Below are 19,621 nucleotides of genomic sequence, written 5' to 3'. Positions count from 1 at the left end.
TTAATGTTAGATGTTGTAAAGAGGGCCGCCATGGTGGTGCAGTGGCAACACTGCTCCCTCGCAGTAAGGACACCAGAGATCACATTCTGGGTCCTCCTTACATGGAATTTCCATGTTCTCCACACGTCTATGTGGGTTTCCTCGGGCTGCTCTGGTTTCTTCCCACTGTCCATGCAGGTTTGGTGAATTGGTAAAACTAAATTGGCTTTGGTGTGTGTGTGTATGTGTGTTTGCCCTGCAATGGACTGGCACCCTGTCTAGAGTTTGTTCCTGCTTTGTGCCCTATGCTAGCTGGGACAGACTTTGGACACCCTGCAACAATGGTCTGTATTAATCTGGTTAGAAAATAAATAACATAACATGTTGTGAAGAAGGGTTGTATGCTGGTGGGCTGGATAATGCTGCTGCCTCACAACTGTAGAGACCTTGGATTGATTCCCAACCAATTCCATTTCTCTGTGGAGTTTTAGGGTGTTGTACCGTGTTAGCCATTATGAATGTAGAGAAAAGCCAAGCAAAATGACACTTTTTATTGGCTAACTAAAAAGATTACAATATGCAAGCTTTCGAGGCAACTCAGGCCCCTTCTTCAGGCAAGATGTAATTACCTGAAGAAGGGGCCTGAGTTGCCTCGAAAGCTTGCATATTGTAATCTTTTTAGTTAGCCAATAAAAGGTGTCATTTTGCTTGGCTTTTCTCTGTGGAGTTTGCAGTTTTTCTCCAGATTTATCTGGAATTCTCAGAGTACTCCAACATCTTCTCAATGAATTTTAGTGCAATTGATTATCCTAAACTGGTCCAAAAGAGGTACATACAGTAACTGTACCCTGTAAAGAACTGGAATTGCCTTTAGGGCTGGTTCCTCTTAAACTAGCTCCTTATGAACCTGTAATGGTAAAAAAGGTCCAGAAAACAAATAGATGGGCACCTCTGAAATATTGACCTTTGAAGTGACGTCAGTTGAGATTATGTGATGAGGAATTGTCCAACAAGAAGACTTCAACAATTAATAAAACATTTTCCAACCTGCTTAACCCAGTTCTGGACTGACGAGGGCTGTTCTGGAAAGCATTGTTTACAAGCCAGAAACCCACCCTGGATGAGTTATTGACTGACTGATGCCTTTATCCAAGGCGACTTGAAACATTTGAGATACAATTGGTTACATTTCTTCTACAGTATTTCTCCAATTGGAATACAGACAGGTGAAGTGACTTGTTTGTTGCCATAAAGTGGAATATGAAATCACAACCTCAGGGTTTGAAGTCCTAAGCCTTAACCACTGCAATACACTACTTGCCTAGGTGTTCATTGCAGAGCCCACTACATCTACACTCGCTCTGGACCAAGATGGGACAATATTGTTCTTTTAAGGGTGAGGACTGGCAGTAGATTAGTTATTACCCTCCAGCACACTAGATGGCAGCATACTACTCCTGACTGGAAGATTAGAGCTGTATTGCGTGAGAGAGAGAGGCTGTCTGGAATCTGGTCCTTTAGAAACTGCATAGGGATAAAACGTGCCAAAATGCCATGGGGATATTGTAGACTGGTTTTCACATAGCCTAGAGAGCTACTCTTAACTCTGAAAGTGCCTCTCATAGGGTACTTAAAGTCTCAGCAGGCCATGTAACTATTAAATCTGGAGTTAAGAGCAAATAAATCTGAGACTCACGAGTGAGATGACGTGAGAAGGGACTGCATAGCAGAATACTTAAAGGTGGGATTAGCAGACAAACAGGGACAAAATCTGCCCAGAGCAGCACCTCGATTTAATTTCATTGTCCCTTTTCCTTTGTTCTTTGTGTTATACTTATTTATCCTCTACTGTCTGAGAATAAATACACTATTTATGATACATTTGCACATCTTGACATTACTCTGGGGATAGAGAAGTGCCCAATTTAAATATAAATACAGTGCCTAAGAAAAGTGTTCAAGAACCAACACTTTTTTCTAATTTACCCCCTCTTATTTTTAATTTGAAATAGATTAATTAGTGTTTTACTTAGTGACCTTCAAAGAAGTGTAAATACTAATTGCCCAAGTAAGCCAAGGCTGAGACCCTCCTATGTGAAAAAAAACCAGTGGCGGGCTGAATGTTACAAGAGGCACAGAATGCCATGAAATGCTTGTCTTTGTGAGAATAAATGTAAAGCTCTGATAGCAAATATGAAACCAGCAGTAAATTCACAGAAAACTCCTCTTAAGGAAGAAAATGACATTATGCTAGTTTAAATATTTGATGGTGTTTTTAGCAAGGTTGAATCTGAAGTTTGAAACACATGAAGTAGATAAAAATCTTACTACTTGAAAGATAAGAGCAATTGAACTATGTGCAGCTCTCTTATACTGCAGTTTTCACAGTTTTAAAACTAATCACGTATAAATTCTGCAGAGTCACTCATAACTGGGCTTGTTCTTCATGAATCACCTGGCTGACAGAGCGACTAGAGTAAGAGTAAGAGGCTTATCCTGCACAAGGTCACACAATGAATCAGTGGCTGAGCAGGCACTTGACTCAGAAGCTTCTTAAATTGCAAGGCGGTCTTCAACCACTGGACCGCAAAATGCTTTCTAAGCAATGTTGTTCAGTAAAAGCTGCACAACTCATGGGACCTGATATACTTTTATTACAGATTGATTTAAAATATCGAGAAAGAAACAGAGGCATTTATAGCAAAATATTTTAAATTATCACTACAGTTTATAAGTTAGCTTTTAAGAAAATTCCTAATAAAGAAAATAAATAAATTGACTATTTATGAATACTTTTCAATAATAGGCATGTTATTACAGTGTTCATTTAAAAAGGATTAATAAAATAAACATAACTTCAAAATTAATATACCATATTCTAAATAAAAAAAAAATTTAGATGCAGTACACCTCATGATTGCACACAATATATAAAACCAAATCTGTTGTTTCCTTACTGTTACAGTAGAAGTAGCATTCATTCTTAGCCTGGGAGGGAATTTAAATATCGCCACAGGATGTCCTCTAACATTCTGTTGTAGAACATATCCACCAATATCCTCTTCCTGCTCAGAAGTATTTACAAGCTTAATAAAAATTCCTTTTGTGCTGACCTCAACAATTTTGATATTTCCAGTTGCACTATAAAAAAATAAGAAAAATCTGTAATAAACTGGAATATATTCAGATGGGGCTACAGGCTAAGCATGTTTGATTATACAGTAACCCCTCCACATTCGTGAACTTGACATTCACGGTTTCGTTTATTCACAAGTTGGCTGTGAAAAATAAATGGGAATACTTTTGAAAGTTGCCAAAGGTTTGCAGAAACAGACAATGTGTACGCAAAAAATATATGCAATACTGAAACTGATTTGTATCACATAAAATCATAATGTATAAATATTAGTGTTATTTAATATTTGTTAGTGTAAGTACATAATACTGTATATCTTTAATATTAAAAGTTATTTTTGATTGAAAATAAAAAAGAACTGTGAGGCAGTGCAGCATAGGTGTTACAGACACTGTGTGTCTGTTGGGTGATCTGTCTATTGGAAGTGAGCAGGCCAACGTCTTTGCATGGAGCTGCAGATGTTCGGTCTCTTGGATGTTTTCTTACACAGACCTGACATTACAAACACCATTTCAGGTCTGAATCTCAGCTTTGAGACTCTCAGTTGCCACATAACGTCCCTGCGGTCTTCCTGGTCCTTAACCTGCACAGTTTTACCATCAGCCCTGCTTCACGTGGCTCGTCTTGGGTCAGTGGCAACTGGATCTGTTACACTTTTTCCCAGCTCCATAAGCCCGAAGCTCCAACAGCATCTACACACCCAGGCCAGTGGATCATAGCAGATGGAAAAATCATGGTGGAACTGTAGAGGCAGAAATTTATCAACTATCTCCGGCACCCCCAATGCAGCAAATGGCACTAATGATCCCAGATCTTTGCTTCAACACTCTCCAGAAAATCCTCTGAAGAGCCAAATAAGTCCATTATGGGGCTTTGCAGCACTCATCACTTTGCTAAGCCAGACAGCAGGTCTTCCTTTTGTCCCGCTTCTGACACCAATGTAGTGCCAGCGCCGAGTACCAGAATAGATTTACATACTCCTTACACGGCTCTTTTAGGTGGCTCACTATCCTTGAAAGGACTGCTCGCTGTTGCTGATTTGCCATATTTATAGGCTCATACAATGGGTGATGTTTTGTGATGTTGATGTAATGTGTTTTGTCAGTGGCATTACAATATTAAGAATTGTGAATGTTACTTACAGTACAATAAATCGAAACAGTGTTAAAGCTCAACTTGTTTGAAACAGGTCCATTCATCTAATTGTATGATATGTCTGTCAATGTGCTGGGAGGGCTAAAGTATTATTTGCAAATTTTCACATTTGTGGGGCTCTTCTTCTTGGTTCGTACACTAAACAGTCTCAAACTTACCTAATATAGTCCAGGGTAACAGAAAACTGAAGCCTATCATTTTAGGACTGGTTGCATGGCACTAATCATCTCTGGACAGGTCACCAGTCTATCAAAGAGTTCATGCATACAGATCTTCACCCACATTCATGTGAGACCATGTGATGAAGTGCGTAAGGGGTCTGTGGCGGTCTTTTAAAAAAACAATGCACCTCAGGTAGGTGTGGGTGCATGCTGCGGCAAAGTTGAATGGCCCTGAGGTGTTTAATGGAGAGATTGGCTAATCAAGTATTCATGGGCAAATGCAGTTAGTTCAGCCTGTTTCTTCATTGACACTCTGTGGGTTGTTAATGAAAGCACCTACAATTTTAAAGAGAGCCTGAGGAAAGTGAATCAAGGAGGACAGTAAAATAAAGAGAGAGTAAGGGAGGAAGTGAGGTCGATGAGAAACACAAGAGGAGAAAGAATCAGGTGAACACAGTATGGTGTAAAGGCAACAAAGCAGTCAGGGGAAGAGAAGCAAAGGAAACAAGAGAGAGCAGTAGCAATTGTGTGCTTCGAGAGTTCCTGTAGACCAGTGGTCCCCAACCTTTTTGACAGCAAGGACCACTTTATTAGATGCAAATTTTTCCACGTACCGGTCGGGGGTGCAGGGGCTTTTATTGCGGATGGGTTGGGCAGTTTTATACACAATTTACATAACATTTCTATTATTATTAAGTTATTAAGCAGTTCGCATACGTTTGCAACCCAAGATTTTTTTCTTTTTTTGCATATAACAAAGACATGCTTTGCATTTGCCATTCCAACAGATTGCACATCACAAACATTAACACTGCTATCTTTTTTTCGTGTCTGCCGTTTCTATAGGAGGGTGACAATGAGTTAAATTCCAATGGATGTTTTTCAAATGTTGACAAGCAATAAGCAAAAGGTATCACAGAAAACCACAGAAAACAAAAACAGCAAAAGAAAAAAAACAGTACCAGGAAAGTTCGAAGAAAGAGACGTTTTTTTTACAATGTTTCTGTTTGGGGATCGTTGTGCAAACGTGCACAACTGAGCTGTGACCACAGATCTAACTGCTCTGTGGATGATTGTTCAAGCATTTCAAGGTCACTTCGTTGTAATGAAAGCATCTGCTGAACGTACTTCGTAGTAACGCGATTTCTATAGACTCGTGTCATATGGGGAAACTGTCAGGACCATAAAAATACATTGTTGTAATACTCTCTCACCTCGGTCTCTTACCAATAGATGTTTGGCCCCTCATAGTCTCTCTCCTCTCTCTGCGCCGCTGCAAAGCCCCGCCCGCCTAGCATTCTGAAAAGTCTGAGTGAGTCTCCGTTGCCGGCAGTTCTCTCGCGGCCCGGCTGTCAGATGGCTGCGGCCCGGTAGTGGGCCGTGGACTGTGGGTTGGGGACCCCTGCTGTAGACCATGCGAGGAATGGCAACAGGATGAGAGAGACAGGCTCAGCACTTCTTGGTGGATGCAGACAGGTGGTCAAGACGGGAACTGATCAATAGCACATCACCTCTGTTGTGTGTAGCGGGGTCAGGAGGAAGAAGGGAAAGAGAGAGATGGACAGCACTGGGAAGAGGAGCTAAGTGGCCAGTTCTAACCCTGATTTTATCCTGATGTTAATGTAATATTTATAGCATTATTTATTAGTTTTAACTTCATCATTTGAACATAGTGTTTTATGGGTTATTTATACATTTACAGAAAGAAGACTTTGGCTTGACCTTTTTTGCATGTGATTGGACCTTGGTTTGCATTATTCATTTGTTGGTGAATAAAAAGCACAAAGCACTTGCACCTATCTGGATGTTGTGTGTCCTCATTATATTTGGTACATGACTACTGATGTCCAGGTGCATGAAAGGATGATGCCATCTGCATGCTACCCAGGCATCACAGACCAGTTTAGTCTTCAGTTGTCATAAGACATACGTCTTAAAGATATGGGAAGAAACCAACATCTTTACAAAAATATGTAAAGATGAAATGAAATTATGTTAATGAAATTAACAAAGTTCTGATGTAAAGATTTCTTTACAGAGCCAGACTGATACTAGTAGTCAGACTTTCAACACAAAACAATTCAGATATGTTCTGCTGTACTCTATTTACCATGATGTTGTGTTATTATAATCCTGTGCAGTGGAGGGTCTACTTTTCTTCTCAGATGCAGCAGAAGATCTTGATTTCTCCTTTGGCTCTATAAACAGGGAAGCCATTTCCTGCTCAGTATCATCAGTCTTCTGGCCAAGAGAAGGAGGCACGGAGAAGGACCGATGGTGAGGCTCAAGGCCTTCAAAATCATCTTGAAGGAGAAAAGGAAACCAATAGAACATTATTTAGGGCTACAAATAAGTACGGAGAACAAAGCAAAAAAGCATGTATGAACCATACTCTTTTTAAAATCTGCTTTACTAAGAATCAAAAACTGAGCTTCAGTTTATTTTGTAAATTATAGTCTTGAAAAATCTATTTCAGATATAACAAAAATATTTTAAAGAAACTTGTTTTAATTAAAGAAATATAATGAATACTTTTCTGCAAATGCAGACAAGTCAGCTCTGGAAAACTGCAACTGAAACAAGTGTCTAGGACCAACAATTCATAGTCCAAACCTTAGACTAAATATGGATTTCTTATACTGATTCAGCAAACAGTTGAAGAAAGGAAAACAAAAAATGAATTTGAAAATTAACTTCAAAGAGCTCTGAAAATGAAATTGAAACTTTGTAAAAGCCCTGACTTAAAAGCCCTGACTTTACAGCAGATCTAAAGTTAAATTCATACCAATATCCTTCTGTCTTCTAGTTCTTTGTATTCCTGAGGATGTGGAGGGTCTCACAGGTTTGACTGGTGCCACACTAATTCCTGTTCTGTCAGAACTGTGGGGTGAAGAAGGTAGATGTAGTGAGAAATTCTGTTAAGACTTCTTAATGGCTTCTGAACACTGTCTGGCAGTTGATCATGACAAGTCCACTACAACTCTTAAATCCTTCTCATAAGGGGTACTTTTGATTTTCAGATCTCTCATTGTGTATTCAAACCTAACATTTTTACTTTACATTTACTGACGTTAAACTTCATCTGTCACAAATCCAATTAGCTGTGAACCACCCAATCTCACTGAGATTGCACAGGTGGTGAACCAGCGGAGGGCAGGAAAGGCTGCAGGGATCTGTGGTATCCGGGGTGAACGTCTCCAGGCTTCCATTTGGGAGACTGGCATCATCCCAACTGACTGGAAAACAGGACTTGTCGTCCCTATCTGGAAAGGGAAGTGATCGCCTGGATTGCAGCAACTACAGGGAGATAACACTGCTCTCGGTACCGAGTAAGATCCTTGCTAGGGTAGTCCTCAATAGGATCCATGATCACTTGCTCACCTACCAGCGGCCGGAACAGTCTGGTTTTATGCCTAAGAAGTCTACCATCGACCGCATCCTGGCACTGAGGGTTCTCATGGACCACAAACGTGAATATTGGCAGAGTTTCTTTGCAGCCGTTGTCGATTTTCGCAAAGTGTTCAACTCAGTTGATCGAGCTGCCCTGTTGGACATCCTGAGACTATGCAGGATCCCCTCGAGGTTGCTGGATATCATGGCTGGCCTGTACACTGGTACTGTGACTGCTGTGCAGAGTGGAGGCAGGACCTCTGTATTTTACCCAGTTGATTCTGGGGTTCATCAAGGGTGTGTTCTTGCTCCTACTCTATTCAATTCTTGTATGGACTGGGTGTTGGGCAAGGTCGTGGGGTCCAGCGGCTGTGGGGCTCTGTTGGTGAAGAAAGATTCACGGATCTTGACTTTGCTGATGATGCTGTGATCTTTGCGGAGTCAATGGAGGCTCTGATCGGGGCACTCGAGAGACTGAGCAAGGAGTCTGAGTGTCTGGGCTTGCTAGTGTCCTGAATAAAAACCAAGATCCAGGCCTTTAATGACCTCTTGGGCACAGTCATCAGCAGTGTGTCTGTTTGCGGAGAGAGTGTCAACCTTGTTGAGAGGTTTACTTACCTTGGCAGTGACATTCATGTCTCTGGTGACTCTTCCAATGAAGTCAGTAGACGGATTGGGAGAGCATGGGGGGGCCATGAGGTCGCTGGAAAGGGGTGTGTGGCGCTCCCAATATCTATGCAAAACGACGAAGGTCCAAGTCTTTAGAGTCCTGGTGCTTCCTGTCTTACTATATGGTTGTGAGACATGGACGCTATCCAGTGACCTGAGATGAAGACTGGACTCCTTTGGTACTGTGTCTCTTCAGAGAATTCTTGGGTGCTGTTGGTTTGACTTTGTGTAGAATGAGCAGTTGCTCATGGAGTCCTGAATGAGGCACATTACCTGCATTGTGAGGGAGCGTCAGTTACGGCACTATGGCCATGTGGCGCGTTTCCCCAAGGATGATCCTCATTGTTGTGGACCCAAGTGGCTGGACCAGGCCAAGGGGTCACCCACGTAACACCCGGCTGCGACAGATAGAGGGTCATTTCCGGAGGGTGGGACTGGACCGCGTGTCTGCCTGGGGGGTTGCAAACCGGGATCCCGAGTTGTTTCGTCATGTAGTGGGTGTGACAACGCACTGTACCAGTGCATGCTCTCCAACTTGACTTGACTTGTCACAAATCTGCCCAAGACTCTATGCTGTACAAATCCCACTGTAATGATTCAATGGATTCTGCATCATCTGCCTGTCCACCTAGCTTGGCATCATCTGCAAACTTAACCAGTTTGTTACTTACATTCCTATCCAAATCATTTATATATATTAAAAACAGCAGCGGCCCTAGCACTGACCCCTGTGGAACACCACTCTTAACATCAAATAATTTTGATGAGGTTCCTCACACCATTACCCTCTGCTTCCTGTGTCTGAACCAATTCTGCACCCATCTAAAAACATCACCCTGATCTCCCATATCTTGTAGTTTGATGCCCAACCACTCATGTAGCACCTTATCAAATGCATTCTGAAAGTCAAGATAAAAATACAGATGGAGAATGACAACTTACAGTATCACTTAATAATGGTTTTATTCATCATTTTTCAGAAGTGCTTTAAAAAATGAAAACAAGAAAACAACAGAAAAGGACATGACAAGGCAGTTTAAAAGATAAGCTGAATAGAAACAAAAATGTGGGAGTATTAAAGAATTAGACAAATCTGTATGTCAAGTCAAGTCAAGTCAGGGAGCATGCACTGGTACAGTGCGTTGCCGCACCCACTACACGTCGAAACAGCTCGGGATTCCGGTTGGCAACCCCCCAGGCAGACATGCGGTCCAGTCCCACCCTCCGGAAATAATCCTTGGCCTGGTCCAGCCACTTGGGTCCCCAACAATGAGGATCTTACGAGCCAGATCACCCTTGGGGAAACGCGCCACATGGCCGTAGTGCCGTAACTGACGCTCCCTCACAATGCAGGTAATGTGCCTCATTCGGGACTCCATGAGCAACCGCTCATTCGACACAAAGTCAAACCAGTGGTACCCAAGGATTTTCCGGAGAGACACAGTACCAAAGGAGTCCAGTCTTGCATGTGAAACATAAAATAACATTCCCAAACCTTCTTTATTTAATTCCATCTCACAGAGGGCCAGGGCCTATTCCGAAAGCATCTGGTACAAGGCTGGAACCATCTTTGATCATGGTGCCAGGTCCTGCTCACACCGTACATTCACCCACACTGTGCCAATTTAAATTTGACAATTAACCTAAGACAAATCTCTCCAATGAGAGAGCAAATCCAAAAGAACAAAGCACACAGAGAATGAGTAGCTGAGTGGGATTTGAACCCAGAATGCTCGATTGGTGAAACAGCAGAGAGAACTACTATGTCACTGTGTTGCACCATCTAGAGCTGTGCTGCACTCTACTGAAAGGATAGTGTGAGCTGATAGGCAGAGCAGCAGAATCAGCATTGGTGATGTGGCTACAATTCTCAAAAGACGCAGGACTAATATATTCAAATTGTAAGAGAGACATTGTGTTTTATAGCCTATTTTGAAAGTTAAGATTGATACAGAATCACAGTTGGGCCTAACAGCAGGGTTCCACAAAATTTAAATGTTGAAAATGGGCTTCTTTACAGAAGTGAACAGCATAGTATCTCTGTGGGATATTTAGAACACTGGCAATTTAACATCTAACAAGATAACACCATACATGCAAAAACATGGTGACAGATATTTAAAGGTGTTGGAATTTAAGGTGTGTAAATGAGTAGGAAGTCCTAAAAATGATCTTACGCACAAAAACTTAGGAGTATCTTTGTGGAGTGACGTTTAGCACTGCTGCTTCAATGCTCAGGACACAGAATTTTTAAGCCTGGTCATGTTGCCACCTGTTAGACTTCACCCATTCACTCACAGGAGTTGTATTTTGGGTACTCCAGTTTTGCTGCCACATCCCAGAGGCTGGTGGTCCAGGTGGTCCATGACTGAATGAGTGAATGTGTCATGTAAAGGACTTGAGTTAGTTCATTCCTTGGCCTGATACGGCTGGGGCTGGATTGTGTGGTTTTGAAAATGGATGAGTAAAAGCAATAAAGACTCTAAACTTCAGGGTAGAGTACCTGTTACTCAGGAGCTGTAAATGTTATCAAATTAAATGGCATACTGTCACCTGCACTCCAGACTCTGCTGTATTTGAGAACTCAGGACATTTTAAACACTACAATCTTCCTTCTCTATCCTTTCTTTTCCTTTTTCTTTTATCTACAAATTTGATCTGTTCTTAAAATAATTGGGATTACTATTTTAAAGCAGCATATAAGAAAAACATTAACTTATGTTCATGTGTTCATTAAGTCAGTTGAAGAGAAGGTTGCCTGACACAAAACTATTATGAAAAACTTTCTCCTGTACTCCCATTTCACAAAATGTTTGCAGGACTGTGCCCTGTGATGGCCTGAGATAAAATGGATAGTTTAACTTTGAATAAAAGAATGGTTTATTAGTGTGGTGGTCTAATTAATGTACTAGCCATGTTACTAATAGAATATACTCAAATATATTTGATATTTACTTCAGTACCTTTACTGTGTTCCCTCATATGTCTGAACCTCTCTTACCCAGTGTTCCCTCTGTCAATTGTGTTCCTGTAAAGCCTGCTTTTCAGACTGTGTCATTTCAAAGCGCCTTGCGTGCTTTCTGTTTTTATACCTCCCGTGTTTGAAGGTGATTCTCAGCACTTTTGCTCCTCCTCATGTATCTCACACTCACATTTCCTCTTTCAATTATATCACCAAAGCCAAATTGACTAATCATACCAAAGAAAAAACTGACCAATCATATTTCTCAGAGGAACCAGACACACACACACATACACATAATACATAATTATATATACACATACACACATAATTATCTTACTTGTCTTCTTCATTTCTTATGTCCTGGAAATAATCAGTTCTTCTCTGCATTTGTCCTCCTTTGGACTCCATATGATCAGTTTTTTTCATTTTGTTCAACAGTTGATTTTGCATTCCCTGTAAAAGATCATTCAGATAAAAAAAGATCATTCAAACTTTAATCTCAGTAGCATCATGTGCAAGGCAGGAATAAACTCTGGACAAGCAGGCAGTCTATCAAACAGCTCACTCACGCACACACTCTAATGGCGCCTGTTTAGAATCAGAAGGAGGTATATAATGTAATCTGACTAGCCATGTGTGGCTTACTGATCTGTAATGCCAGATTTGTAATTTGTAAAATTGCATTCCTTCATCCCCGAAACACAGCCAAACTCCATCCCTACCTCTCCCTCTGTGATGCTGAAAAGCTGGTTCATGCCTTTGTCTCATCCAGACTGGACTATTGTAATGCACTCCTCATCGGGATACCCAACAAGAGCCTTCAAAAGCTACAACAAATTCAAAATAGGGCTGCAAGAATCCTGATGAGGGTATGAAAATATGAACACATTTCACCAATCCTTCGGTCACTTCGTTGGCTCCCTATCCATCTCCATATCAAATACAAACTCTGTTTGTTCACTCACCAGTGTATCCATGGAAATGCTCCACAATATCTCAATCCACTACAAGAAACCTCCGTTTTACAAATACTACCGCCTTCGCCCCACTGTGTCCAAACTTCATACAGTGGGTGACCGAGCCTTTGCAGCCGCTGCTCCACGACTCTGGAATGCCCTACCAGAGAGCCTAAGAACACAGCAGATTGTGGGCTGTTTTAAAAAACAGCTAAAGACTTTTCTATTTAGGAAAGCTTATTAACAAGAATGCTATAATTATTGTTGTTTTATCTCTGTTTTTATCTTGCTTTGCCTTTGTTTAAACTTTTTATGTTGCACTTTGAGATTTACTTCTAATGTAAAGTTCCCTATAAATAAAATGCATTATTATTATTATAATGCATACATGTTATTGAATCCCATAATTAGGAAAAAAGGAATTGCCAATAAAAGTATTTTGACGTCACTCTTGATCATCACCTTGTCATGGTGTTGGGGCTAGTGCACCTTAGGGATGCTTAGAGCTATAGCAGATCATCTGGAGCTTTGTGCTCCTCATGGGGTCTCCCATTTGCAAACATGTCTTAGGCTGAAATGCCATACAAAACACCCATTATTATAGTACAAGTTAGAAAACTGTGTACATTGCCTGGGATGGGGTACTGGGGCTGATGGTCAGACAACACACATAACCTGGCCAGGGGTTTTAGCCTGAAATGTTGATATGGAACTGTCTTGAGGGCTCACCGCCTGAAAAACAAAGGTTGAGGGTTGGGTATGGTGACAGTATAGTGTAGGGCATAGACAGGAAATACCTAAATAGACTAGACCCTGAAAATGGAGACAAGCTTTAGAAACTTGAAACACTACCTCTCTGGTGGGGAATGAGCCTGAGCTGGTGCAGGAGTACCAGCTAGATATATTGGTAGCATGAGTTCTGGAAGCAAACTTCTAGATCAGGGTGGTCTCCCTCCTACTCTACTTCTGATGTGTGAAAGGGCTCAGGTAGGTGTGGGGACTGCGCAATTTGAGTTTTCTCCAGTGAACAAAAGGGTTTCCTGAATGCATCTACGAGTCACAGAGATGGAAAACCGTTGTTTGTGCTTATGTACCAAATAGCTGTTCAGAGCATTCAGCTTTCTTGGAGAAGGTGGATGAGGTGTTTGAAAGGGTGCCATACCCTGAGTTAGTAATATGACTTGGTGACTTCAAAGTTCACATCAGGAATGATGCAGATACCTTGAGGGGTGAGTTAAGGAGGGATTTCCTGCCTTATCTAGACCAGGACCATGAGTTATTATTGGATTTCTGTGCTAGTTATGGATTGTCAATATCAAACACCATGTTCAAACACAACAATAATCATAACTGTACTTGGTACCACAGCAACTTGAGTTGAAGGTCAATAATAGACAGAGTTCAAGCATATTGTTCTTGAGTGATGGAAGAAGGGATCATAGAATGTGGAAGGCAGCAGTTCTGTGGACACTGTACAGTCTGTGGTGATGAAGTGGGAGCTGAATCTAAAGTCTATAACTCTGTCTTTACCTATGGTCATGAGCTGTGAGCAATGACCGAAGGAATGAGATTGTGAGTACAAGTGACAGAAATGACGTTTCTTTGCAGCATTGCTAGGCTGACACTCTTTGAAAGGGTGAGAAGCTCAGTTATTCGGGAGAGCCTTAAAAACAGAGTTCCTGTTCCTATGGATTGAGAGGAGCCAGTTGAAATGGTTTGAGCATGTTGTAAGAATGTTCCTCATATGGCTTCCCCTGGAGCTGCTCCAGACATGTCCTATTGGGTGGAGACCCTGCCGACCCAAGATTCAATAGAGGGATTATATCTCTTGGCTGGAAAAACCCCAGGAAGAGTTGGAATCCTGGGGATAGGGAAATCTGGGCAAACCTGCTTGGCTAGCTGCTGCTGCAAAACACAATTTAAAAAGTGGTCTGAGATGAGAGAAAGATGAATATATTAATATTTTCTAAACTTTAGAGAAGTGTTTTCAACCCAGCTATAAGGTAGTGTTCATACACAGCACTGTATTGTAAATTTTATTTACAGTAAGTGAAAGTGAGAGTTCGTTTGTATTCTTTCTCATATGCAGGAGACCCAATTTAATGCAAACGCCAGAGAAGGATTTGAAGGATGCACCAGAGCTCACGTGTTTGTCTTTTGTTTCTACACTACAGAGGATAAAAACCCAGAAGAACTTTTGTGTGCCTGCCTCCAACTTTCTGCCAATTCTACTTCTTCCAATCTCCATTTGAAGGAATCTTAAATCCTGTAGCTGTAAGTTGTATCCATCACCTCAAGACAACACAACAGCTTAACTGAACCGAGCAGAAGCATAGCATCCTGGAGTATTTGGGTTTTGTTTTGTTTTGATTTGCCTGAGGGAGAGTGTAATGTATTTGCACTACATTATTCACATAAAAACCTTATATATATATATATATATATATATATATATATATATATATATATATATATATATATATAAAATTAAAACAAAAAAGAGAAACAAAATAAAACATGAAAACTGAGCTTCAGAATCTGCAAAATAATTTTTTAATCTTCAAAGTCTATTACTAAGAACTGTGCAGCACTGTTGCTGCTAAATAAAAGACTCAACAGTCCACTCTGATGAACTTCCAAATCTTTTATGGCTGGTGGAATTGACATATCAAGTGCTTTTCACCATGTGGCTTCAATTCACCGCTCAACCGCAGTTTAATATATTGTACATTTTCAGGCTTGAATGGAACATAAAATTTACTTAAGCTGGTAACATGATGTCTTTCTTGCTATTGTAAAGAAAGTATATTTAGGTAAAGTTTTTTGCTAGTAAAAACAACGGAGGAATGCTTTTAACAACTGTTTATTTGCTTATGCCTAGAAATCAAAATCATTGCAAGTAAGGCCGTCTTACTTTAGTGAAGTTTTGTGGAAAAACGCTTAGGTTATTAAAATCTTAACAACATTCACATAGTACACAGTACACAGTACATTATTCTTGTTTTTGGTATCCATTTCTTCCAAGTGCCCCTAGTGTCTTTCCACAATGTATTCTTATTTCTACTTGTGCTTCTACTCATGGCTATAATGGTGTAAAACATTGTCAGGATCTGGAGACACTTCTGCATGATTTCCCAGTTTTTGTCAAGTAATAATTATGTTGTCGTAAACTTATTGGATTTCTTTCTATTCCCCATTTGCTTCCAGTTGCTCATGGTGCCACTAATTGAAGACTGTCAGCCACATGTTAATAATTCATTACTAATGTTTTTTATGGCCAGTGTTTTCAGTAGCATTTTAATCATGAGAATTCTGGCTGGGCCACATGGGCCTGGGAGGGAGATGCTGTCAGAAGTGGTGAAACCATCCCAAGATAGTGTGTGTGTGAACGTGTGTGCGAGATGATCAAACACTTCTAGAGCAGGACTTACAAAACTAGCTCCTCTGTTTAAATCCATTTGCTTAGATACATGGCTGCCAGTGATCTCAGGAATGATCCTGGCTTGGATCAGCTCATGGGGATGGGGAAAGTGTATGTAGACGGTGTTGTCTCAGACACCAAGTGAGCAGTGTGAGGGTGAACTGCAGCAGAGAAAATGGAGCCACCTAGAAGGAGCTGTGGAAGACTACAGCCGAAGAAAGCGATGGCTTCCAGTAAGGGAGTGAGGGGGAGACTCTGCAGTTCATAATGTATTGGGCTAGCAGCACCACTGTTGATAAATGAGGGAAATCTTTATACTCTTTTTTAATTAAAAAAATCAAAAGAAACTATTACAAAGTATATTACTATTTTTGCTACAGACATTTAACTTAAATAAGTATGAGAACAACTTTACTTAATTAAAATGAACACTTACAAATTAAAATATAATAATATGACATATGATAATTTACAGAAGAAGGCAGTGGCCAGCACCTACAAATCTGCATTTTATTGTTATGAAAGAAACTCAGGCCAAATGCTGAAATAAAATCAAGCTGCCCGCTTTGACAGGCATATAACTGCCAACAAAAGAATGAGGTGAACCTACAATAAATGGAATAAAGTATAATGTTTTTTCCACCTACTCTTTTCCATGATCTCATGTTATATGGCCTTGCTCTCTTTCAAGTCTTTCCAAATACAATATGCTTGTGAATTTATAATATGCTCTGAATGAACTGACACTGGTGATATAAACGCAAGAGCCTTTACTAAAAGAGAAGTTATACTCGATGCATATGGAATCTTTTTAAAGACTAACATGTAAAAGTGGAATCATCTGCTTCTAATTTGCAAGAGTAGATGAACGGGGAGAAGAATCCACAATGAAATAAGCCTTAACTGTATAAGCCTTGCAAAACCATCTCTGCTTCAATTTGTGACCTGTCCTCCATCATCATCCTCATCATTGCTTCAAGAATATTCAAGCATTCTGAACAATCTTCTGTATTAATAATTGCAATCGCTGTCAAGTCAACATATTAAATTTGACAATAATTCAAAAAACAACAAAATGGTAAAGCTGAAGAATGTTTTAGCAAAAGGACTGGAAGGTTCAGCTCAAAGAATAAGACAAACCAAAACACAAAGATCAAATTATCCACCATCTGGCCAAACTATGCTTGCATCCTTCTTATTTTAGAAACTGAAGCCTTCAATGTTATAAAATTCAATGCACTATCTTCTCAGAGTATAACTCACTGTAACACCCAATATTAATTTGATATTACCTTCCTGCCATCCCTGAGCCTTCTTATGCAGCAGATATTCCTACAACACATTGTGTGAAGAAGTGTTTCCTGGAAACCAACTTGTATGCACTTTGTCTTAATTTCCACTAGTGTGTATATGTTTCAATATTTAACTAAAAGAATATTGCTGAATATTGCTGTTTCTTAGAAATGAACAGTCTCTAATTTTTATGGTAGTTTCATTTTAATGGAGAGAGACAGATGTTCACTGGCAAACATAAGACCGACCTGTACATGTGCCTTCTTGAGCTGGGGGACCTTCCAGACGCTGCAAGATTTCAATCCATTACGGCGTAGTGTGTTACCAATGGTGTTCTTGTTGACTGTGGTCCCAGCTGCCTTCAGATCTTTAACAAGCTCCTCCCATGTAGGTTTTGGCTGATCCCTCACCTTTCTCATGATCATCCTCACCCCATGAGGCAAGATCTTGCACAGAACTCCAGACCGAGGGTGACTGATGGTCATTTTATATAAAATCGCACCAACAGTTGTCACCTTCTCACCAAACTTCTTGTTGATGGTCTTGTAGCCCATTCCAGCCTTCTGCAGGTTTACAATCTTGTCCCTGACGTCCTTTGACAGCTCTTTGGTCTTGACCATGGTGGTGGAGAAATTGGAATAGAAGAAATTGATTTTGAGACAGGTGTGCTTTATACACATAACGAGTTGAGATGAGGAGTATCTGTAATTGAATGATTGATTGATTGTAATCTGTGTGCAACATGGGCACACAGCCAATCTCTGGGAGCCGGAATTCTGACTGGGTTGTAGGAGATCAAAGACAGGCAAATCAAATTATAACTTTTATGTACAGTATTGTGATTTTTCTGGATTTTTGGTTGATATTGGTTGATATTCTGTCTCTCTCCATGAAAATGAAACTACCATAAAAATTACAGACTAATCATTTCATTGTAAGTGAGCAAACTTACAAATTCAGCAGGGGATCAAATGCTTATTTCCCCCACTGTATGCTGTTGCTCTTCTCTGCACTGCTACAGCACTGCTCTGTCTTTTTGTAGTGAGCTGACCAGAACTGGACACAGTACTCTTCCCTTGGCTTTTGTAGAAATTTTACAGTCTGAAGACAAGGTCATATAACCTTTAACTAGTCTTTTTAATTGAGCCTACACATTGTCTAGATCAGTGTTTCCCAACCTTTTTTTCTGCAGTAGCACATTTTGTGAAGCCAAAATCAACCCAAGACACACCACTATCTTACTAACCACAAACGCATAAAGTATATATCTCATACATGTGTTCAACTGAGAAGCCACTCAAAAAGGAGCTACGAGATCAGCATTCGCAAACATGGCACTTAGTGAGCATTTTGGTGGCATCTCCAAGATGCTTCACCCCTTTGTCTGCCCCTCTCTGCTTCAGACGACCACACACTGAAGGCAGATGGACTCTAGCTGCTAGGAGACACATTTGAAGTGCTCTAACATGGTGATCTGGGGCTACTTTTATGGCAGCTTTTCCAGGTAGACCTATCATCCTTAGACAGGTCTTGACCACTTGTAGAACTTGTCCCTCTCAGGGTTCAGACCCAAGTGCACTACATTATTATTTTCACTGCACACCTGGGTACCTCTCACGGCGGGCCACTGTGCCGCAGCACACTGGATTGAAAATCACTGGTCTAGATGATGAGAATATTGTATCATAATAACACCTTTTGCTACTAATGATCTTGCACTTACTGTATAATTAATGTTTGTTTTTTACCTGTATGCAGCACTTCATACTTTTATACAATATACAATTAACTGCATTATTCAAGTGCTTTCTCAGTTCTGATGATCATCCAGGCCCTTCTCAAAAATGTATGAATGTACTGCACGAATAGATCAAAGGCATCTGCTAATTTCTCTTTGTTTCACTTTTTTTTAATTTACTTTATTTTATTCACAGTTGCTTCTACATTAGTCAAAACCTCTTTTACTTAATTGTATCTTCCTGGTAGAATTAAATGACCAGTCATTGGGTAGGAATATGTTTTAGAAGCTATGTTATTTTGCTTATTATAAAACAAATACAACCGAAACAGAAAGCAAAACATGGACTCACAACTTTCAAAAACAGAACAGTTCAAAACACAAATTGAAGAAAAGACTGTGAAAGAAAAGTTAGAAAGTGTTTTTCAAGCCAATGATTTGCAACAAAATAAATTTAATCAAGAACCCCATCCAGTTAAACTACAAAAACAAAACTATCATCACCATAAAGGTTTGTGCAATCAAAGAGGAGCTTCAGGGACTTTTAGGCAAAAGGAATGAAGGATTAGGAAAAGCAAAAAAAGGCAAACAGAAAAAGAAGAAAATAATAAAATTAAGACTGTAGCAGCCCCTACATGGGCCCAAGAAGTGAAGGCAACAGACAGGAAGCACGGAGCCTCATCACTGAGATGCTAAAGTGGAATGTAATGCAGTAAAACCTCTTTTAGGTAAGAATGGGAGAAGAGTCAGCTCAACCA

At 40.3% G+C, this 19,621-nt stretch overlaps 2 protein-coding genes across 4 annotated transcripts in view; both read right to left on the bottom strand.

The window, feature by feature from the left end:
* The window catches only part of itpr2 (inositol 1,4,5-trisphosphate receptor, type 2), a 1,448,083-nt gene that overhangs the window by 216,835 nt on the left and 1,211,627 nt on the right, over positions 1-19,621 (bottom strand). The window lies entirely within an intron of this gene.
* LOC114662175 (prelamin-A/C-like) overlaps positions 1-19,621 on the bottom strand; it is a 264,345-nt gene that overhangs the window by 64,215 nt on the left and 180,509 nt on the right. For all 3 annotated transcript variants that reach the window (XM_051930054.1, XM_051930055.1, XM_051930050.1), the window contains exons 9-12: positions 11,793-11,908; positions 7,217-7,311; positions 6,542-6,734; positions 2,937-3,120 (exon numbers count right to left, since the gene is read on the bottom strand). In XM_051930054.1, coding sequence (XP_051786014.1) covers positions 2,937-3,120; positions 6,542-6,734; positions 7,217-7,311; positions 11,793-11,908 — 588 coding nt within the window. The remainder of the gene's footprint in view (positions 1-2,936; positions 3,121-6,541; positions 6,735-7,216; positions 7,312-11,792; positions 11,909-19,621) is intronic.

This window comes from Erpetoichthys calabaricus, chromosome 1, assembly GCF_900747795.2.
Source record: "Erpetoichthys calabaricus chromosome 1, fErpCal1.3, whole genome shotgun sequence".
NCBI lineage: Eukaryota > Metazoa > Chordata > Cladistia > Polypteriformes > Polypteridae > Erpetoichthys > Erpetoichthys calabaricus.
Note: the sequence above shows the minus strand (reverse complement) of the source record. Positions and strands in the feature narration are given on the sequence as shown.